General features: G+C 31.8%; 3 protein-coding genes and 1 non-coding gene across 8 annotated transcripts in view; 2 read left to right on the forward strand and 2 right to left on the reverse strand.

Annotated features, from left to right (window-relative positions):
* Window positions 1–1268: 1268 nt before the first annotated feature.
* On the reverse strand, window positions 1269–1341 carry TRNAA-AGC (transfer RNA alanine (anticodon AGC)). The gene has a single exon. It is a non-coding gene; the product is annotated as a tRNA-Ala (tRNA).
* A 1093-nt stretch (window positions 1342–2434) lies between these two features.
* Mccc1 (Methylcrotonoyl-CoA carboxylase 1) lies at window positions 2435–11230 on the reverse strand. The gene is made up of 14 exons (XM_085193669.1): window positions 11057–11230; window positions 10780–10984; window positions 10143–10360; window positions 9695–9842; window positions 9362–9499; window positions 8869–8964; window positions 8263–8446; window positions 7897–8087; window positions 7405–7536; window positions 6707–6877; window positions 6261–6384; window positions 5979–6172; window positions 5621–5755; window positions 2435–2653 (listed from the first exon to the last, which is right to left on the reverse strand). Exons 1-14 carry the CDS (start codon window positions 11086–11088, stop codon window positions 2495–2497), a joined length of 2127 nt encoding a protein of 708 aa, XP_085049795.1. The 5' UTR covers window positions 11089–11230; the 3' UTR covers window positions 2435–2494.
* An 813-nt stretch (window positions 11231–12043) lies between these two features.
* Window positions 12044–20265, forward strand: Gen (XPG-like endonuclease). The gene is made up of 11 exons (XM_085193667.1): window positions 12044–12246; window positions 12333–12427; window positions 12966–13170; window positions 13495–13584; window positions 13879–14032; window positions 14332–14464; window positions 16179–16340; window positions 17632–17800; window positions 18177–18321; window positions 18609–18686; window positions 19359–20265. Exons 1-11 carry the CDS (start codon window positions 12184–12186, stop codon window positions 20234–20236), a joined length of 2172 nt encoding a protein of 723 aa, XP_085049793.1. The 5' UTR covers window positions 12044–12183; the 3' UTR covers window positions 20237–20265.
* A 2751-nt stretch (window positions 20266–23016) lies between these two features.
* Window positions 23017–23641, forward strand: part of LOC146534520 (cyclic nucleotide-gated channel alpha-3) — a 79473-nt gene continuing 78848 nt past the window's right edge. For 4 of the 5 annotated variants that reach the window (XM_085193670.1, XM_085193673.1, XM_085193672.1 and 1 more), the window contains exon 1: window positions 23017–23274. The gene's annotated coding sequence lies outside the window, so the exon portion shown is untranslated. Of the gene's footprint in view, window positions 23283–23641 lie in introns of all 5 variants that reach the window. The other variant, XM_085193671.1, reaches the window with a different exon arrangement.

Raw genomic sequence — 23641 nt, forward strand, 5'->3', positions numbered from 1 at the left:
AACACGCACTGTCTCGAAAATTCCGCGGAAGAACGGAGTGTCTTAACACTAGGTCCCCTTTGTTGACACTGGTCTATGCAGGATACAGCGTTAAGCTGAAAAAATAAATATATATTAGTTAATTAGAAATCTGCTACAAGTACTAACTAGCTATGATAAAATTTACGTTAAAAGGCTATGAAAGATTAGTATCAATTCACCTTATTTTTTTTAAGAAACCTTTCGATATTTCATATACATACTTAATATCAGTTTCTTAACATTTAATGGTTTAATTTCGTTACTGCTTTCTTTAATAAAATTTGAAACGTTGGTAAAATTCGACCGAAAACTTAATTGGCCTCGCTTCTTTTATCGCTCTACTAATTGCAATACGATTTAAAGCCCGAATATAAAATAAGTAAATGTGTAATGGAAAATAATAAGTGTTTTAACTGACAGGCGGTTTTAATTAGACGCACTAAATAAATATAAAAGGAAATACTTTCTCTGCACAAAGAAATCCACTCAGGTAACACATCTAACTTTACTATTTTTTATTTAAAGATATGTCCATTGAATTTAAAATAGGAGTGGAGGATGGACCAATGAGCACAGGGTCATATGGGTGTGGAGCCCCCATCAGCTGTTGCAGGAATGTTGAAAAAAAAAAACAAAACAAACCTAAACTAAGCCTCGTCAGGTAAGAGATGGTCGAAAAACAAAGAATCGTTCAAAGTAAGTGGAAGTCGTTACTTATTTCTTAAGTATCTGTGAGAATATAGTTGTGAATGACTTATTAACTATATTTTCTGTACTATATTAAATAATTCAATACATATTAAGTAATAACAAATTAATATACGCACATATATTAATTTGTTATTACTTAATATGTATTGAATTATTTAATATAGTACAGAAAATATAGTTAATTATTATGTAAATGACCTAATATTGGATAAATAATAATAAACAAAACATCGAAATTATTTATAAAACGGGGTAACGGTTTTTACAAAAATATAACCTACTTAAATAATTGTTGGGTATCGGCGACAGCGGCTGTATCTTAAAATAAACCTATAAGATAAAGAGTGCGATATAAAAACCGCAAATGTTTATATCTACCAAAGTAGAAATAAGAAAAAAACTAATTCTAAGTAATTAATTAGTAATTTCATGAAAAATTCAATATAAAACAGACTTTTTATATATTTTTTAATAAAAATAAATTTATGCTTTTTTATATGAATGGTGTAAAATGAAAATAAACAATATAAAATGATTGGAGGCGCCGGGTATCGATCCCGGTACCTCTCGCATGCTAAGCGAGCGCTCTACCATCTGAGCTACGCCCCCTGTGATATTAAAGACGAAAATACGTATCATATACTGTTTCGAGCAGTTTTTAGACATTTGTTTAGTTTAATATTTCGTAGCTCGTACTATTTAACAGCAAGGTTTTCTTCCTATCTTATCCTAAAGTTGCTAATTTATTCTAGCAAATAAAAGCGCATGATGACTATGAAAAAACATTAACTGTAGATTAGATATATTTATTAGGGCAAGTATCTAATATCATAATAACGTACTATTTGCAATGAAACAGAACATTTCCCCATTAGGACAAGGAATAAAGTTTTTAATGCTAGAAAAATAATTATTGATTATTCATATAGGTTCTAGATATGAAAAATGAATAAGTACTCGCTCAATTGTAGGTTTTTTTTTGAGTCCAGTAGTGGCGCAGAGGTATAAAATGTGAGTGGCACTTAAGAATTCAGTGGTAAATGGGAACGGAGTGTATTAATACTAGGTTCCCTCTGCTTAGTCTGTTGTGTGTGGTACATAGTGTGACGGAAAAAAAGGAATATGGCTGAATGAGACTACCTATTTGAATATTTGAATAAAAAAAATCTTACGTTTCTTTATCTACAATTGACATTGTATGAGTTAACCAGTAGTCCTACACAGTAAACACTTTGGCATTATGCCAAGTGCCATAATTAACTTTTTACATTGTATGATGTACGAATTTAGAAGTGGCACACTTTTTTTATTGTAACATTAGTCAAATATTATTTTCACACCTCAATGACAGAGAAAATGTCAAGATTCCTCTCTTCTGTCGATTTAATGGAGATATGCTGATTTTAATTATAAATATATGCTATATATATATATCTGTCTCAATGAAATAATTCATATTTTAATTTTTTCGCTTTGTTAACTAGTAACGAGGTAAGACAAAGCGCAGTATTGCGCGGCTCCAGAATTCGGCGGAAAGTGGGGAACGGTGTGTCTCAACTCTAGGGTCCCTTTGCCTACTCTGCTGTGTGCGGGATACAGCGTGAAGCTAATAAAGCTAAAATTATAAAATATAGATCCATTCTGTATCAGATCCTAAGAACCAAATATAAATTATCGAATTTTAATAAATAACAGTCTCAAGTAAAATATAAACATTTTAATAATATAATAAAAAAACATAACAAATAGGGTTAATTTAATTCTAATTTTCTCCTTCCAACGCCACCACGGTAGCGCCTTTGCCGACCGCGTCACCTTGCTTCAGAGCGACAACATCTGCAACTACGCCATCTCTCGGTGAACGAACCACATATTCCATCTTCATTGCAATCACTACGAATAATGGTTGCCCTTTAACCACCTGAAAATAAAATGTTTTGTATATACACATCGATTGATCTCCAAATACAGTTTGCCCTATACACTAGAGAAAAGTTACCAGAAGGAAATCTGTGAAGAAAATGTAGGTAAATTAAAAAATAAGAAGGAAAACATAGTATCTGTAACTCTGTTTTCCCTATAAAAGGATAAAACTTGGATATCCAAAAGTAATAAAAATATAATAATACATTTGTCAATCACAAAAATGTGTACTTAAACTAATTAATTATGAATTACAAAGTACTATTTATTTGTCATTAGTTAAAAATTTCACAAGAAGCCATTAAAAAAAAATTTACATCACAAATAGCAGTCAGAAGTTTAGAAGGCAACATGAATACAGTAATTAAATAAAGAACTTAATTAATTTTTGTCCGTGGTTTTGTTTCGTAATGTGAATGCAGCATTTTATATGGGTAATTAAAGTTCTATTCGACAAACCTTTTACATAATTGTACGAAATTAGTGATGTCCATCAACACTTTCAATGGGGAAGCAGATAAACTGTTGTACAAACATAAGATTTTTTTGTTATTATCTGGTTTTGATAAGCAAAATAAAGAATAATTAAATTATTTATTTACTACTATCATTAAACCATTTCTTGACGGAGTTCACTAGTCATACATTTATAAATGTCCAAAGAATTAAAAGATTTTCTGTCTAAGCAACCATGAAACTTTAAAAGATATATAAATATTTGTTCACTCATATATTGTACAAAATGTCAGATGGACTTTAAAATGTTAATTGAAGTGTATTGGACCTGCCCAAGAGAAAAGAAAATAAATTCTCAAAATCGGTCAACCTGTCTGCAGAACGCCACATGGAGACAAACATTGAATGATTCCATCGTCATTTGCGTCGCGCAATCGGATAAATAGCTAGAAAATGATTAGGTCGAAGAGGAACATAAGGCTGTGCTTTGCGAGCGCTATCTTAGTGAGAATATAAACATATTAAATATTTCATTTCCCCGAATGGGAATTGAACCTACAACTATTAAAAAAAGAAAATAAAAAAACATTAAAGTTTGAAAGTACACATCGAAATAGATTCAATAATATAAACGTCGTTAACATTCATTAGTAGACCGTTACATAAACATTAAGTAAAACAATATTAAACAGTAATTACAATATTAAACAGTAATTACGTTATTACAGTAATATTATTGGTTTTGTATACAAGTTAGTTAGTTAGCTGGAATAGTTGATTACTTAAGTGTGTTCTTGTGTTTGATTTTAAAAGAATTCACACGATTCGTCTTTTTTAAAATCTAATTCTCATATATGTATATATTTAGAGCAGAGATAATATACATTTATGTAATATGTACTTTACTTATTATTTGAAATAATAAAAAAAATGTATATATATTCAAATTAAATCGAAATTGTGAGCGAGAATCTCCAAGAAAGTTTAAAGTCATAATTTAAATACTACAGCCATATATTATTAGGCCATTTCTAACTGCGCATTAACAAAGTCGATGGCGTATCGAGTCATATAACCACCCACCAATCATTGTTTATATTAGAAATATTTAACAATAATTATGGTATCTACCACATTTTTATCAGCACTGATAAAATGAATATCATAACTTTGTTTTCTTTTCTATGTCATTTTATATATAAAGTTGATAATATTAACTGAATGTTTAAATTAAAGTTCTAGAAATAGGATACCGATAGGATAGACGCAGGAGCCTTGGTTTCCAGGTTTTTTACATGGGAGATACCGCATGAAAATAAAAAAAACAAAAAAAAGTATTATCTGGAGTTTTAGAAATAGTATCTAATTCAATTTTTTTTATTAAAAATATTGCTGTAAATTTTAAATGTATATTTTATTGCATAATAAAATTGTATCACAATGGTCATATAGCGATAATTGTGGTTTTAATTTAATTTCGTTGTGGTTTAGCTATGTAATAGGCAGTGTACCTACGTACCTTTATTTAGAAAAAAATCGAAAACTTGCAACTCGTTTTGAATTTTTGTTAATAACTTCGTGCTTTAAACTGAATGTTAAAAATGCTACGCCTGAAGACCGAAATGAGTATTCATAAAACTGAGACACAATTTTTGTAATAATAAAATTTAATTGGGGGGTGTTTCACCAATCAACACAGTGTAATAATTTACGGGAGAGGCTGTTTCGCTATAGGTGGAATAAGGCATAAAACTGAAGAAAATAATAGAAAAAAAATAAAACTTTTAAATAAAGCTTTGTTTAAAATATATAAATATGATTATAATATATAGTAAAAAGACGAGAGAAAATAAAACTTTCATTATAATAGTTAAGTACCTAAGCATACTTTACAATTAAAACAACGAAAACTTTTTTAAAATAAAACAAATGGCTTTTCCAACCGTTCCGCTTGTAAAAGAGGTAGAGGTTAGAAGATTCCGAGACACACAAAAATAAAACAAGCCGTAAAAGTGGACATGCCGGCATTTGGCGTTTAGATTATTAAAATGATTATATTCAATTATTTTTTCCTGTTTCTTCATTCCGATGAGATATAGTAAGTTAGGAAAACGAGATTTTAAGTATTTATTATTTAGTAACTCCAGGTTGTGCACGTAATACACGAGTTAAAGCTAAAAGGATGAATTTTTTAATAATAGAGGTACGAAATTTTTAATATTCTCATTTCTTTGCCCTGATAACAAGGCAAAACGTGGTGTTGAGTTCCGCCACTTTATACGCCATGACTCGAGTGGCGGAAAGTGAAGAACGGAATGTCTTAACACTAAGTTTCCACATATAGCATCCTACAACACCCTAGTGTCTACCCTACAACATACAACATGAAGCTGATAAAAAATGTCGGAAATTGACTTAACACTAACTTTCCTTCCCTATGCCTATCCAGTTTTATACGGGAAAAAGTGCCACGAACAAATAAAAAATCCTGCAACAACCACCAACCTACCTTATCTCCCTTATTAACTAATATTTTTTCTAGAACACCCGGTGTAGGCGAACACGCGCTGTCAGCGGAGGCGGTGGCTGATGCTGACAACGCTTGATACTTAGGGCGCGGTAACTGCACTACTGTTTGGCCGTTCTGTAAATAAGAAAAAAAAAATATTTATCCTCTCTTTATATAAATGAACCATCGTGAGCTGAAAAAATATTTTCCTCTTGATTCAATTTCGAACCTACAACAAGTGTATTGCGTCGGGTTTTTTTCAATTGCACGACGCTCGCTTCGCCATTTAACGGCGACGGCTAGATTTATAAGTAAAGTAGACAGATATCATTAAATTAATAAGTAAAAATATGGTAACCTCATCATATATATGAACTTCGTGGTCAAATGTCAAGAGGCCAACGTTACTGGTCTTATCTCCTAGCCTTGTGATTAATCTTAGGCCTTGTTCATTTAGTTTGACATATGCTTCAACTATTTTTACGGTTCCATCGTTGACTTGTACTTGGTAAGTATTTGGAGCACTATCGTAAGTCACAGCTACTTTTGTGTCTAAAAAAAAAACATATCAAATTAAAGAAAAAATATAAGGTAAAAAACTATGTCCATATATTAAAAAAAATATACTTCACTTACTTACCATGCTCATCAAATTTCAAGTGAACAATCTTTTTTAAGTTATAGTTTGGCCTCCATGCATTTGCCGGCACTGGGATTCCTTTCCACAAGTCATTTGATGAAATTTCCATTTGAGATTTAATAAGCTGCAAAAAAAATAACATAAACAAACTGATTGATTAGTCAGTGATTTAGGTTATGGATTTTTATTATTATTAAATAAAATCTAATACCAATTAAAATTTTATAGTATAACTCAAGAAATATCTGTTCATCCTTATATAAAAAATTATAGTCAGCAAATGTTTGAAAAAAAAAGGAGTTTCTTTATCGATTGTCATAAAACTAAGAAGATTTATTGACACATTACTCACTGCTCACATAAACCTTTATTACTGTATCGTTAACAGCAACAACAGCAACATGGGATAGCAACTTCAATTTCACATAATAAAATACAAAACTCACATGTCCCAATGCAGCGCGAATAGCGTGTTCCTCGCTAAGACGCGAATCACTCTGCGGGAACAGTTCAGCCTCGTGTTGCGGTATAAAGGAGGTGTGGACGTCACCTTTGACAAATGCACTGGCACCGCTCAAGCGGAGAAGAAAATTGACATTTGTTTCTAAACCTGCTACCTGGAAGGATTTGGTTTCTTAGGGCGTTTCTACTCTGATCAAACATAAATGGAGCGGAACCACACACATGGAGTGTCCATGTCACGTCCAAGCTAAATAGCTATACAATTTAAAAGTTTTATTCATATCAATCCAGTAGTTCCCGAGATGAGCTTGTACAAACATACTGGTTTTTGATTGAGTAAATAGCATATTATTTGCTAGGTGGGTACCACTTTTGACAAATGCATTTGCACCGTTCAAGCGAAGGACAAAATTAACATTTGTCTTCAAACAACATTCACTCAAACTTTGCAATCAATGTGTAGTAAGAGGCATTATACTAGACCGATCTTATTTTAAGTTTAGAAATTTATTTGATAACATAGAGCATATGAAACTAATGTATAATATTTCACCAAGTTCAAATTCAAAACATAATTAGATTTACTTTCCGTTAGAAGCATGTCGACCGCCTCAATTCAACTCAACTTTATAATACACTCAAGTTATATATTTATTTTAAATAAGAAAAAAATGTTATTTACTTGATATTCCGATAATTTTCTCCTAGTTTTAGCTAACGCTTCATTCCTGTCTCGTCCCCACACCACGAGTTTAGCGATCATTGGGTCGTAGTGTACTGATACTTCTTGTCCTTCTCGCACTCCAGTTTCCACCTTAAATAATAAAAACCTGTATTTTATTACTTAAATAGAAATATATACTATATGGGTCAAGATCAAATCAACCTGCTCGGAAATACAGTTAGAGTGAAAATGATATTTTAATTTTTTTATTACAATTTTATAATCATATTTAGTAGTTCAGTGACTGGCTATAAATGCGACGGTTGTATATTCGATTCAAACTTATAGGAATTAATTATTTTCATCCTTGTTTCGATAACAAGAAAAAAACGTGGCGTTGAATACCGCCACTCAATATGAACGAAGTGTTTCAACACTAGGTTCTCTCTGCCTACCCTACTATATACAGGGTTCAGCAAAAGGAGTACAAAAAACACATTAAGAACATACTCGAACATTATGCTCCGGTGACGGCTGAGTAAGTCTGTGTAATGTACCAGCTCGTGGCAGAAAGCCAGCACGCGGTTCTTCAGCATATATTCTGCATTCCACTGCATGTCCGTTACGGATGATATCCTCTTGTGTCAAGGGCAGAGGTTCACCGGCAGCTACACGAAGTTGCCATTCCACTAAGTCGGTTCCTGAAATCGAAATAGTGATAAAGTTTTAATGGTTTCCAGTATCAATCAAAATTATTGTAATTACTTTTATTTCTACAATTCCTGGTAAAATATTCAATAGCCATGTTTCGAAAAACCAAAAAAGAACAAAATCCCATTCATCATATAAATGTATGATACTATTAAGATAACTCACCAGTGATCATTTCGGTAATAGGATGTTCGACTTGAAGACGTGTATTCATTTCCATGAAGTGGAATTCGTGAGTCGCTCTATGAAGGATGAACTCCACAGTCCCTGCGCCGACGTAACCTACAGCCTTGGCCGCCCTTACTGCCGCTTCGCCTATTGCTTTACGAGTTTCTTCTGACAGACCAGGCTAAAATGTAATATATCTATACATATAATAAATAAGATTGTATTGTATTGTGTATTTATCAATGTAATAGTATCCAAAGCATTTTTTATGTTGTCGGTTTGTCAGTTTATTTATGCATTTGTGCATGATAATCTCAGAAGATTTAAATGGAGTTTTTACTATTGTAGTTTGGCAAAGTTCTCATAATATTTAGTGTTTATTTTATTTAAATTGTTTGGTGTAATATATTTTATTCAATAATATTGTTACAATATATATTTTTTTGAAATTGGAAAAAAGGAATATAACAATAATCCAGTACCAATATAAAAAAAGTATTAAAGACTTTAAATATAGGATATTAAATAAAATATATATTATGTAAATATTTTTAAAATACTAAGTTTATCATATTAACATCATTGAACAGAAAATATACATACAGCTGGTGCCTCTTCAATAATTTTTTGGTGACGCCTTTGCACTGAGCAATCACGCTCAAATAGGTGGACTGCATTTCCATGCATATCAGCAAACACCTGCAATATATAATTTAACTAATTCAAGCATACAATATTTTTGGAAAAATACATTTAATACCCGTCGTGGCCGTCATGGCGCAGCGGCATAAGTGTGTGACTGTAACGCGACGGTTGTGGGTTCGAATCGGTCGGAAAAATCGGTTGAATGCAATATTTATTTACATTTATATTTTAATTTTTCGCTCTGGTGTCGACGCAAAGAGCGGCGTTGAGTTCCGCAAAAATTATGTTGGGGAAAGGGGTGTCTTAACACTAGGTTTATATTAAACTTATATTAAGTATTAATTTATCCTGCAGGTTTGTAAATTTTTTTTTAAATAGCTGTCACTAATTAAATATTAACTATAGTTTATATAAGCATTATAAAATCATTCTATAATAATAATTATATTACCTGGACTTCTACATGTCGAGGATCAGTAATGTATTGTTCCAATAGCATGTTATCATCACCAAAAGATTTAAGAGATTCTCGTTTTGCCGATTCCAGTTGTGGTAGAAAATCTGATTCTGTCATGGCTATTCTCATACCCTAAAATGATAAACATTTTATTAATACTTCTCTTGGATAACAGAAATTAAATGATAAATTAAATAATTAAACATTATAATATGCAAGGCTGTAATGGCACAGTGGGATTAGTAGGTATCTTAAAATTAGCTTTATTTTTTAATTATAATAAACTAACACAGTTACTCTATATAAACAAAACTTTTTGTTACTAACCTTTCCACCACCACCGCGCACAGCTTTAATCATTAAAGGGAAACCTATTCTTTTTGCTTCTACTTGTAGTTTGTCTAAACTTTGGTCCTCTCCATGGTAACCTTTAACTATTGGAACTCCAGCACTGGACATTATTGCTTTTGAAGTACTAAAATGACAAAATTAATAAGCATTTTAGACTACTTTTTCAGAAAAAGTATATAAATTTAATCTGTACCCATTGTAAACTATTTACTGAATAGGCATATGTTCTCTTTAAAGCTACATCAAATTTCTTATAAGCTTGTTAGAATAAAACACAAAAAATGTAAAAAATATTAAATAAATGACATTTTCTCTTATTAAAATAATAGATAAGTCAAAACAATTAAGTTTGTGTATCAGAAATTAGCAATACATTGTAAAAAAGCTACTATGCAATAAAATGAGTAGTTAATTTAATGTTAACCTTTTTATACCCATATCTCTTATAGCAGAAGGTGGAGGTCCAATAAAAATAACACCCTCATTTGCACATTGTTCACAAAATTCCACATTCTCAGACAAAAACCCATAACCAGGATGGATTGCTTGGCTATTAGATTTTTTGGCAACTTCTAATATTTTTGAAGCATTTAAATAACTTTGCGTCGAAGGTGCTGGTCCAATATGATAACTTTCATCTGCCTAAAATGTTTAAAATAAAAATTATATTTATTTAACATAAAAATATCAGTGAAAGTTATAAGATATTAGTGAAAGTAATTTAGAAACATCATCTGACTGTAAATGCAACATTTGTGTGTTCAATTCCCAATATTGGAAAGGAATTATTTTTATTTTCATACTGATCAAGACATAACATAAAGTTGAGCTCCATCAACTCAACACACAAAACATAAAATGGGCAGAAAGTCAGGGATGGGGTGACTTAACACTATCAGCCTACCTCATACCCTATAATTATATATCACATTATATTATCAGGATGTTGAGCCTCACCACTGAAGAAACAATTTAGAAAGTCAGAGACAAAGTGTCTTAACACTATGTTCTGTCAGTCTACTCTATTATATGTGGGCACATTGTGAAACTAAAAGAATTACCATCTCAACGTGCATAGCATGTTTGTCAGCATCAGAATATACTGCTACAGTCCTTATTCCTAGTTTTTTGGCAGTTCTCATAACCCTGCATGCTATTTCACCTCGATTAGCTATTAATACTTTATTTATATGCCATTTTTGTATATTTTCTCTTAGGTGTTGAGTATGATTAAGTCTAATACGATATTGTGAATTGATTGATGTACTGAAAACAAAATAAATATTTTATATAATTCTACTCAAATATACAATTAACAAGATTGCTACAAAAACTTACCATATTTTGTTTAAAGTTTTTAAGTACGACATTTTGATGTACCAATTATTTTCACTTTAATTAAATTAATACTTGTTTAACGTTATCATTAGGTAGGAATTAAGATAAGAATAATTTTTAGTTGCCGAGCCCCTTCACTGTATATTGAAAAAAAATTTTGATAACGTTTAACGCAAATACATAATTGACGAATACGTGCAATGATTTTATAGTTGTACATAGCAATTACTAAGCAGTAGTAATTCCTTATCTTTTAATTTATTCAAAAACAACAGAACGATAATAACTTATCACTTTAAATTTTTAAACTGTCACTCAATTTATTTGGTATTCACTTGACAGTTGATAACAATAATCGAATGACATTTATTAGACAGTGACAATTCTTATTGAAAATGAAAAAACGCCATAGACAAACAACAACAACAACAACAATTATGCCTAGTTTACGCTTGGCTTGCAAAGCTTTCGCAAGCTTCAATCATTCACAAGCGTTTGGTTCCCGTCTAGACGCTTGCGAGCATGTTAATATGTCGTATTATGTAGCACTAGGCGACTTCTACGACATATACGAATATTTGAATTTCTTCGCTTAGGTACCTAGGCAAAAAACGTGGCGTAAGTTCCATCACTCAACACGCAATGCCTTGAAAATTCGACGGAGTAGGGAATAGGGAAAAAAAATAGGGAAAATGGAATTTCTTAACACTAGGTTTCCTCTGCATACCCTGTTATAGGTAGAATACAATGTGAATAGTAGGTAGTAGATATCTCTACTATTAAATTGCTTATAATCCTACCCAGCAAAATACTTTCATTCGACACATACGCATGACTGCTACAAAGACACATCACGACAAACGGGGTGTTTATAGTCTGCTTATACATTTGCGAAGGTTTGCCAAGCTTTTAAAAAAACACCAACATGTAAACACTCCCTTTTGAATATAATTAAGTGTTCATTTATAATGACAGAGGACTTTACGTTTTACGTTACGTTTAAATTTGACAATTGTTTATTTATTTTTAAATTATGATGGTCGTTTTATCTTATTTGATTATTTTTCAAATAATTTTAAGCTAAAAATCTAAAATTAAACATTTTTTGCAAGTATTTATTAAATATAATGGGGATTAAAGGATTATGGACTGTTTTATCACCTTTTAGTGAGAAGAAATCTTTACATGAAGTAAGTTTTGTTACCTTCTTTTGCCTATAATTCGCATTATTCGTTGAAGAATCACAATATACTTCTTTATATCTCACTTTTTTTAGATACGCGGTGAAACTGTTGCAGTGGATCTTGCTGGATGGGTCTGCGATAGTCAAAATGTAACAGATTACTATATTCAACCTAAACTTTATTTAAGGTAGCAAAAATTTCTAATAACGCTAAATAAAAAAAAAACATTTTTTTGTATATATAAATTTTAATGGGCAGTATATTGAAAAAAAATTAAATAAATCAACTTCACACTATCCCGCACTCAGTAAGGTAGGTAAAGGGAACTTGTGTTAACAAACTCCATTCCCTACTTTCCGCCTTATTCTGGAGGCATTGCGTGGTGAGTGGCGGAAATCTACGTTGCGTTTTATCTCAACACCACAGCGAAGAAATGAAAATATAAATTTAAAATACATGTTTCCTTTCCTCGAGTGAGAATCAAACCCACAACCAGTCAATTTTGCAGCACACTTTGTGCCCCTGCGCCACAACAAATCCAATATATAGATTTTATATATATGATGATGATTTTTTTTTATGAAAATATTGTAATTGTAATATTTCATTCCCACAAGTGGAAACCTGCAACCATCTTATTTACAGTCACATGCTTGTGGATCTGCACCTTGATGCCCAAATTCACAAGCTTATAAGAATTATGAAAGACTTATTTTATTTTTCAGAAATCTTTTCTTTAGAAGTGCATATTTATTGCTAGCAGATATTACTCCCATTTTTGTGTTAGAGGGTGATGCACCAGAACTTAAAAGGGATGTTATGGCGGCAAGAAATGCTATTCAATTTCGAGGTGCTGCACCTAAATCAGATACTGCAAAAACTAAATCATCAAATATATCTCGGAAAAGGTTTAAGGGGGTTTTGAAGGAAGTTAGTTGTTTTTTTTGTTCATTGGACCTTAGTTTAATAATATTTATTAATATATATATGAGATTATACATATAAATTTTAGATTGCAGATTATATTTATTATTTTTAGTAGACAGACTTAGAATGCCATAATTGAAGAATTGAACTGGCTATATCAGTGCATTGTACAATATTAATATTGCATCTCTTCAATTTTATGTTCTGCACTTTGCCTTATAATTTTGTCTTATTATTATTTTTAAATAATACTTAAAATTAATAAAATATTTAGTTATTCTTTTTTATTTTAGAAATTCATGGTTTTTACTAAATGAATATTTGCAGTGTGAAACTCTTCTCAGAGCCATGGGGGTTAGATGTGTTAAAGGTCGAGGGGAAGCTGAGGCAACATGTGCAAGATTGAATGCTAAAGGTGTTTGTATATTTTTAAAACTTTAAAATTTTGTAATTTGTTGATTATGTTAATATTTTTTTTATGACAGTTGTACTTGCAAAATATTATTAATTATAATGAATATTATTTATTTATATAAATAGGTAATAGTTTATTATTATTAATTATTAGATATTATAATTAACATGAAAAAAATATTCTAAAAAAAATCAAGTGAATCCTGATAATAGACTTTGATCCTGATAAAATCTTACTTTAAGTGTACAGTGTAAAGTGTACAATTTTTTGTGTTAACAAATATTTTTTATCCTCAGCTTGTAAATGCTGTAATATCTCAAGATTCAGACTGTTTTGCATATGGTGCAAAAGTTGTTTATAGAAACTTCAGTGTTTCAAGCTCAGCTGGTGGAGGGGCCATGCAGGGTTCTATTGACTGCTACGATGCCGAAAAGATGTTCCGAAGTATAGGTAACTTTTTCATTTATTCTTGTTCTGCTGTATATAGAAAAATATTTTTTTGTTAAAATTTAGTTAAAAAAAGTATTAAAATACTTTTTAATAATGAACAAGCTACAAGGTTAGACTAACCTTTTCATAAGGCATAAATTTTTTCTATAATATGATACAGAGTGAGCAAAATAAAGACAAGTTTTTTGTTATGGTAAATATACATTTTTAGGTTCCTTTGAATGATATATGAAAAAATATATTCATTATATTATGTAGTTAATAGGTGAATGAAATCATAATATAATTAATTTAAACAGGATTCGGTCGCAACAAAATGGTGGCTCTGGCGTTACTTTGTGGCTCTGACTATGGACTTGGAGCATGTGGATCAGCAATCACTACAGTTGTCTCATATCTTAGTACAGTGCCAGAGGATAAGATCATACATAGGTAATTAAAATTAATTGTTTTAAATATTATTTTGCACTTACAACTATTATTTGCCATCGTGGTGCAGTGGCACAAATGTGTGACTGTAAACGCGAAGTTATGAGTTCGATTCCCACCCGAGGAATTGAAATATTTACTTAAATTTATACGCTCTGGTGTCGAGGCAAAGTACCGTGTTGAGTAACGCCAACTCATCACGCAATGCCTCTAGAATTCAGTGGAAAGTGGGGAATGGAGTCTCGTAACACTAGGTTCCCTTTGTCTTCCCTGCTATGTGCAGGATGCAGTTTGGAGCTGATTTTAAAACTTAGTTAGACTTATTATTTGCCGTCGTTACCAGTGGTGTAAGTGTGCGAGACGTACAATATTCGCGACGTTGTGGGCTTGATTCCCACTTAGGGAAATTAATTATTTAATATTTTTATTTCCTCATTCGGGTAACAAGATAAAGAGTGGCGTTCGGTTAAGCCAGTGAACTTGCAATGCCTCGAGATTTCTGCAGAAAGTGTAAATCAGAGTGCCTTAAATTAGTTGTCCCTTTGCCTACACGGCCATATGTGAAGTATATATAGTGAAGCTTCAAAGAAACTCTATTTGAATCAAAATTGATAAATATTAAATATAATAAGATTTTTCAAGGCATAGCATGTTGAGTGCCACACAACGAACACAACACAACGTCGCACTTTGCATTGTTATCAGAGTAAAGTGTTATGTACAATGTACATACAATACCACATACATCATCAAAAGAGATACTTTATACCTTTATGTATTTGGTAAGGAAGGCAAGGAATACTTTAAGATATCTCTTTTTTAAGTACCAAGGAAATGTTAAAAAATAAAAAAAGCACCGTCCAACCATACTACTGTGATACAAAAATAACTTTAATATCAATGGGAACAAAATTCGAAAATTGCTTTGAAAAGCAAAGCACATAGAGCATGAAAATATCATTCACTAGAATTTTATAAAAAAAGTATAACTACTTAATTTTTGTCCCTAAATAAATTTCATTTTATTTGAATGAAATTTATTTAGGGAGATTACTCAGGGAGATTACTAGATCAATTTTGTTTGAGCTTATCCTAAATTACATTTTTTCAATATATAAACTAATTTATTGAATACAAATATACAAAGTTGCTAAGCTCTTCTATTCTATATATCGGGAGCATAGTCGAAATTGCGTATATAAAAATATTTATTCATCCGAATTTTATGAAAACGTTTTATTTCAATTTAGTTTACGCCTCGTTTTCTATAGAAATCAAAAGTTTGATAGATAGTGCCATTTTAAAAAAACATGTTTCACTTATATGTATACAGAATGTAACTTTATCAATAAAGGATATGGATTGGGGACCTTAGTATTCAGTAAAGTATTTAAAAAACTTTTAAATTATTTTTTCTAGAAAAGGCAGCTCTTAATTTTAATATAAAGATAGATCGCGATTTCCAATTTCGCATTTTAATAATACGCACCAATGCGAATGCATGAACACTGTGTGCACTTAATAATGCACCTCTACTAGAAGAAAATTTTAATTACCATTCTTCATATGTATTTAAGATTAAACCACGTTACCTCAGCTTACTTACTATGCTTTACATACAAGCTAATAAAATATATATTAGAAATCGTTATATATTGGTTATGACCAATATATTAATGACTAAAAATACTTTTTTTTATCCAAATTTATATAACAGGTTATTGACGTGGGTAAGTGACCCACAACACTATGAAGAAGAGAACCGTTGGGTGCACGTGCCGGGTCGCTGCGACCGCTGCGGTCACATGGGACGGACGCACCTTAAAAACGGTTGCCCTATTTGCGTCACTCACAAAGGATGCATTGATACTGGACATAAGTATGTTATTTTTTTTAGTATTCCCTACTTCAAAAGAACGCTTAACAATCCGTAAAATCATTAAATTGGGCAAGGATTAAAAATTTACAGATAAAAAATAATTCATTTATTGGTATATCACAAAGAATTATTTTACCATTATATTAAAAGTTTACTTCATACAAAACGATTGCATATTCGTATGTCCGCAAGATTACCGCACTTAAACAAGTTCTGTTTGTTTGTTTTATTTCATGCAGATACTACAGAATAGATTTACATGAAACTCTACAGTAATATAGCTTATAAATCAGAATAACATAAAGGTAGATACAATTTATGAAAAGATTTTGTGTAATTTGGCTTTAATATAACAATAACTTTTAAGTCACCAGGCCACTAATAATCAATATATTATAAAAATAAAGTTCGTCTTTATGCTTAAAAAAACTTATACAATACTTAAAACAATAAACAAACAGCTTTAAATTTATTTTTTTATACGTATAGGTATATAAATTATTATTTAGGATAAAAGCGTTGTGTCACTTTGTAGATTACCTTTCCTTACATATACGAAAATGTAAGTAAATAACTATAAAATTCCCATTTTTCTCGCATTAAAGGAGCATTGAGAGGGTTATCGCGGCAAGATTCTTAGTATAGATTCATCTCTGCAAATCCTGAGGAGCTATTCAATCGAATTGTACATTTTATCCAATAGACGTCATAAAAGTCGATATTTTAAATACGCTCCAGGAGCGTTTTCCTCAACGGTTTTATCGGAAATATTTACATTTTCTCGACTGTATCCTCGAATGTATTGATGCTCACGAAATGTTCAAATTCTAACCATTTATGCAGTAATGGCTTTGGTCTGCTACTTTTCTTTTATTGTCATTTTGCTATATATTGTTTAAAGTATTGGTTTCAATTATCAAATGTGAAATTTGCGATTTGCTGTTTTTATTTGGTGTGATTTGGTGGAAATAACCTACTTAATAAATATTTTAAAATTAAGACTGTATTGCTTAGATATGTTTTCATGTTTATTAAATGAAAGTGCATTTAAAAATTATGAACATATCTTTTTTTTTTGCTTTTTTATTATATTAATAATCAACGGCTTACACATTGCACATTCTATATGTAGACACATACATACATGTACTTATAAAATGTATCAAACGATGTATGAAAAAAAAACAATTTTTCTCATAAATGTTTAGATTTCTATACTCTGTAAAAAGTGCCTTCGTGAGTGATGATGAAAGATTAATAAATTGACGTAATCGAGATCGCGATCTTGCAGGTCTAAAGTATCGGAAGTAAAACGCGAACTATCTCTTCGGAATCGGGCCCTGTCGTCCGGAATGCCGTTTCCTGAACCGAAAGTTATGAAGGAATTCTTGGATACCACACCAGAAGATATAGATCTCGACAGCCTGAAGATTCCAACTCCGAGTTTAATTCAATTTGTGGTATTCGATTGTCTGAAACTATGAAACATTTGTAATTAAGTTATGATTCGACTTTTAAACTTATAACTTGGATAATTGTGTTTGTAGTTCCGTGTTTTTGCTTAATGAAATCTTCCTTGTTTATGTTTAAAACATTTTTGTTCTGATTTCTCGCAAGAATTAGTTAATATTTTATGAAAATTAATAAAGGAATTTTGCTTGCGGCTTTTGTTTGAAGCAGGAATAAGTAGGTACTAAGTCTTGAGGAAAACGTTCAGTCCACAAATCAATTTCGGGTTTTCCCTAATACAATTAACGAATTTTTTCATCTATACATCCTTTGTAGATTGGAGAAGTTTTTTTTAACAGGATAAAAGGAAAAGTGTTTGGATTTCAGAAAATCATGTCGAATAAATTAGATTGGTCCGAGCGGTACTGTGTAGAGAAGTTCTTGCCCTTGCTAACAAAATGGCACCTTCAAGACCATGTGACTTGTAGGACTATAAAGCCTATCGAGATAAAGAAAAAAAGAAATCCAAGAGGTAGGTCACATATATAATCGAAGTTAAAAATATGTTTTGTCCTTCATGTTTAAATATAAAGAAATACTTAAGTGAATATGAGATAAAGTAAATAGAATGAGAATGAGATGAATATTGATTCCGTATTTTTTAAGATATTGGGGAAAGTGATACTTTTGTTTTTAGTATGATTATATTATAAATTTATTAAGGTATTATTTGTATAATCATAGTTGCTAAAATTGGTCAGATAGTTTAAAAGAACTTATATAAATAGTGTTATTTATATAAACATAATTTTTATCCAGGAGTTCCAAGCTACGAAGTTTTATGGACCGATATCAGTGGGCAGTATGAAGCTCTTATTCACGATGATCAATTTGAAGGTAAATACTCTATATATTTAATAGGATTTAGGAATATTCACACACACAATGAATATATCTTTGAATGTATTTAATTCAATCCACAATAGTGTTAAATCTAGTGTTGTCGGACTTTGTGTAATAGACTGGGAATCTGCAATATAAACATAAATATTACCCCCAAAGGCTCTTTTAAACTCAAAATTGTTGTATAATAACGTCAATTAATATATGTTTTTTTTATTCCATTAAGCATGGGATTGATTGATGGGACACTCGTACTTTCTCTTGCATTCATAGCAATTGTTACTGCTATTAATTATACCTAAAGGGTAGCTGGGGGATATTATTAAGAATATTAAATTTTTAATCTTACATCACGAGGCAAGTAGATATTATTAAGTGCATTAAGAATTACATACGATGATAATATTTAAGAATGTTTTAACTAAATTTGTCGTAGAAAAGAAAAATGAAACAAGATCAATTTAACTGTTTTATGTCCCTTTTTTCAATTTATGGCATACCGCGTCGGACACAAATTATGATTTAGTCTACTCTAAATTGTATTTTGAATAATTAAATTAGTTTTTTAAAATTTTCTAACACATTATAGTTCTTGTGAAGATAGGTAATGTATAAATAATACTAGCTTGACTGAAAATATATTTTAATATTATTGTTTATTTGTAGAAGGTGAAGATGTTCTAGGACCATGGATATCTACAGAACGTCAAGATCTTATGGGACAGTATTACCCTAATCTAGTTGAACAGTATGAAGAATCTATTAAAAAGCCACCTAAAGAAAAGAAAGTACGGAAGAAAAAGGTCCAGGCCGTTACACAAGTTGACAAACCGAAAAGAAAATATAATAGAAAACCTAAGCAAGTCCAAGATATAGCAATGTCTAATTTGAACGATTCAATGAAAAATATGAACATTTCGAAGAAATCCGATCTGAACTCTAGTAAAGTAAATGTTAGTGTGTCTGTGAACAAATTGAAACGGAAACTAAGAAAAAATAATAGTAACGTTAAAATGAATACCATAGAAAGTTATCTAAAACCTTGCAAAAAAAGAAAATCGAAAAAGGATTCATTTCATATTACCAAGAATTCATCATTTGCTAGAAATTTAAACCAATCGCAAAGAATAGATAACTTAGAGGATAAAGAAAATTTATTTAAAAAACACAATTTAAGTATGTTTGATATGAGCGAGGCTCAAGACAGTGATTTGTCTGATATAGTCGATGAGATCGTCTCCAGACCACCAACAGTTACAACGGCCAAAGTTAATAGCAACCTCGTCAAACTTATATTCGAGAATAAACAAATGAAATCTATTATTAACCAATTTCATAGGAACTGCTCCACGCCGAAAGGCAGCCCGACTCGAAGTTTTCATATGAAACGTAGATCTTCCATTTCAAAAGCAAATACAAGTCACTTCTTTGATAAATTAACGGACGAGCGCGACGCCTTTGAAATGTCCTTAGAGTACATACCGGGTGCGGTTGTAGACTCTAACGATACTTTAGATGATAGCTTACCGGATTTGTATCTGTAAGAATTATGGCATTAAATTATTTTTGTCAATTGGTTTTTCTTATTTCTATTATTAATTAAATATTTTTAATTAATATAGTAATCATTAAATATTGGGATAGGGCTATAATTATGTCCGAATATAATTTATAATTTAAATCTATTAAAATCAATCTAAAAGGCCCAATATTCACAAACAATTAACTTTAGAAATGAAAATATTTTATCGTTAGTATTTTATCGTAGTTATTTTGTACTGGAAAGCGCATCGTACAGGTGCGGTAAGAGGTACCCAGTTGCCACACAGTTAATCTTGCGATCCACTGGATGCGGAACATTAGTTAATGAATAATGATTTAGCTTTTTCGTTGCCTGCTTTATCATCTTGTTTTTTCTATTTTTACAGTTAAAAATGTAATAAATGCCGTAATTTTAACGACGACATAAATTCATATTTAGTAGATTTTTTAGCTTCAAGCTGTATTCCACATATAGCAGGGTGGATAGAGGGAACCTGGGGACCTGTTAAGACACTCTTTTTCACTAAGACAGTTCCTTTCTCCATTTTCCGCTGAATTCTGGAGGCATAGTGTATTGGGTGGCGAATTTCAACGCCGCGCTTTGCCTCGACACCAGAGCGAAATAATGAATATGTATATTATTAAGTATATAGTTTCTCTAAGTGGAAATCGAATCCACAACCTGTCGAGTTTACAGTCACACGCTTGTGCCGCTGCGCCACAACTGGAATTTATATAGATAATAATTAATACATGGAGATAAGTTTATTTTAGTCGTACTAGCTTCGACATCTCATATTTGCATTGCGCAAAAGTTAACCAATTCTAGAAATTGTCTAACTTTTGTTAAATTTCGACGTATTATATTATGTTATTTCTTACATATCAAATATTAATATTGAATTAATATTTTAAATTATTTTGTAATAATATCTGTAATAGTTAAATGTGCTTCCTCAGATACTATAGAATGAGGGCGTGGGTATCTTACCCGACAATAAAACAGTATTACTGACAACTGTCATTAAATAGAGCAATAAGCACTATAGTCTCAACAATATATTATATTAAAAATAATAAAAATAAAAAAAAAATCTGCATCACGCTGTATCACGCTCACAGCAGGGTAGGCAGAGGGAACTTAGTGTTAAGACACTTCGTTCCTCACTTTCTGAGTTCGTTGAGTTCCGCTCCTCAACACACAATGCCTCGAAAATTCGGCGGAAAGCAGAACAAGGAGTGTCTAGACACTAGGTTCCCTCTGCCTACCCTGCTATATGTGGGATACAACGTGAAGCTGAATATGGATTAAGGATATATATATATTTTTATCAATTTCAACGTCTAATATTATTGTAATTGATTAACAATCCTATAAATATCAAATCCACAAACTTCATTGTAACTAGGACATTTTTTTACATTGTCTACAAGAAGCTGTATTTAAAATGGAATATGAATTTTCCTTTACAAAGTGACACAAAGCATATCAGTGAGGTACGAGGAAAGTTACTTTCTAGTGAAACAAAGGCGCGTCTGTTTTATATAAATCTGTGTATTATTTTGCGGGGAGAGGAGTCGGGAAGGAATTAGGTGGCCGTTACTGCGGCGCTTTGTTTGCTACGACGCTCTACGTATTCGTAGCGGCGTAGCGCTCGTGGCTACGTTAAACATTTTATTTTAAGTTTAACTTATTTTTTTATTTAATTAATAATAATGTTAGGGTTTCTTCTATACACCTAATAAGAAATATTTCGTTTTCATTGTATTACTGTAGATTTAATTATGGAAATTGGGAATATTTATAATTATGATTTTTGATACAAAAAAATAAATAAATATATGATTGTGAATTCTAGTATTTATTTGACTAATTCTTATTTAAATTATAGATATATAGGAATATAGGTATATAAGAAGCTAGTATTGCGTGACAAATTGGATTTAGAGTTACATGTAAAGAGGTCTATATAAGGGATACAAAGACTGAGGTGTTTTTGTCATTGCGTCACCTGTTCATTCTCAGGGATATCAATTTGCGCCGTTTTAATCATTTTCGATCAGCCTTCAACCAATTTAGCATATCAAGAATTTAAATTGCCAATTGGGATCCCATATTTGTTATTACTGGTAATATCAGTTATATTTATTTTTCTTTTATGGTAAAATAATAAATAGTTAGTGTGTGAAACAATCATGATAGTCTCTCAAACAGAAATTCAATGCTTGCACAAAAGATATTTGTTTGAAGAAGGCGAAGCTTTTACACTTTCGGAGGTTTCACTCGAAGGAGCATTTCTCTTAAAATTATCTCTGGTTACACTTGAATAGCCTTGTAAAGAAATCTTTCTTTTATATATGAAATTGCCGGCAGTGACCTAACGATCCTTCTTTTGACGAGACTTTGTGTTTCAGAACATATCTTACAAGGAAGCCACACTGTGAAGAACTTCCTCCTGGTTATAATTTTAGTAATTCAATACTTATTATTTTTTATCTGTAAAATAAATTGTTTATAGCTATTTAGTTTGAATCATACCTAATAAATATTTTAAAACCGGGCAAGGTGACAAATATCAAAATTTCAACACTTGTATACAGAAGACGATCGAACCGTGAAGCGCTTTGAGAAAGTCTAAATCCTTTTTAACCTCATCACTATGTTAGAAGGAGAAGCGTGGCGGGTTTGTTCACCCCTCGCTCGGGCGCCGTCGGCGGGGGTCGGGCGGGATCGGGAGGCTGCGTCGCAGGGCGCGCGCGCGTGCCCGGCCGCTTCGTCATTGCGACGGAGGCTGTCGTGTGTCGGCGCTGGCCCGTGCGAGCGCTAGTCCGCGAGACACCTGCCCGCCACGCACACGCCCAGACGGGACCCACCAGTGCCGCTAGTGCCCGCCGCTAGTGCCGCCAGTGCCCGCGCTCCGCCGGTCGCGTAGTGACAGTGCTCGTTACCGGGAGTCCCATCAGACCTCCTCTCAGTGCAAAGTTACCGGGACCGGCGATTGTGGCGCGATGTAAAGAAGCCGCGACCGTGAATAAATGTGTAAGTTGGTGCGTTGCATGTGTCAGTTTGTCCGCATGGAAATACTATACCGGTAACGATTTTCAGCGACCCGCCGGCGCAACGGAGTGCTGGAAGGAATAGAAATGAATGAATTGCGAATATGATAGAGACGACACTCGTTGTATTTTAACCACTATAAAGTGGAGATAGGGGAGCGCACGTGCGCCGTTGTGCTGTGTGATGGAAATGGGTATTATATCCACCTAGCTTTCTTATTTTTAGATTGCTCACAGAGTATACGTAGAGCAAGTAATTTGTGGTGTATTTACTACTATATACAGATTAATAAGTGTCTTTTAAATGTATGAAAATAATTTGATGTGTTTTTTTGCTTTATACAGATAGA

The sequence above is a fragment of the Heliconius melpomene genome, chromosome 11, assembly GCF_056956725.1.
Source record: "Heliconius melpomene rosina isolate 202511_hmr_F chromosome 11, ASM5695672v1, whole genome shotgun sequence".
NCBI classification, from domain to species: domain Eukaryota; kingdom Metazoa; phylum Arthropoda; class Insecta; order Lepidoptera; family Nymphalidae; genus Heliconius; species Heliconius melpomene.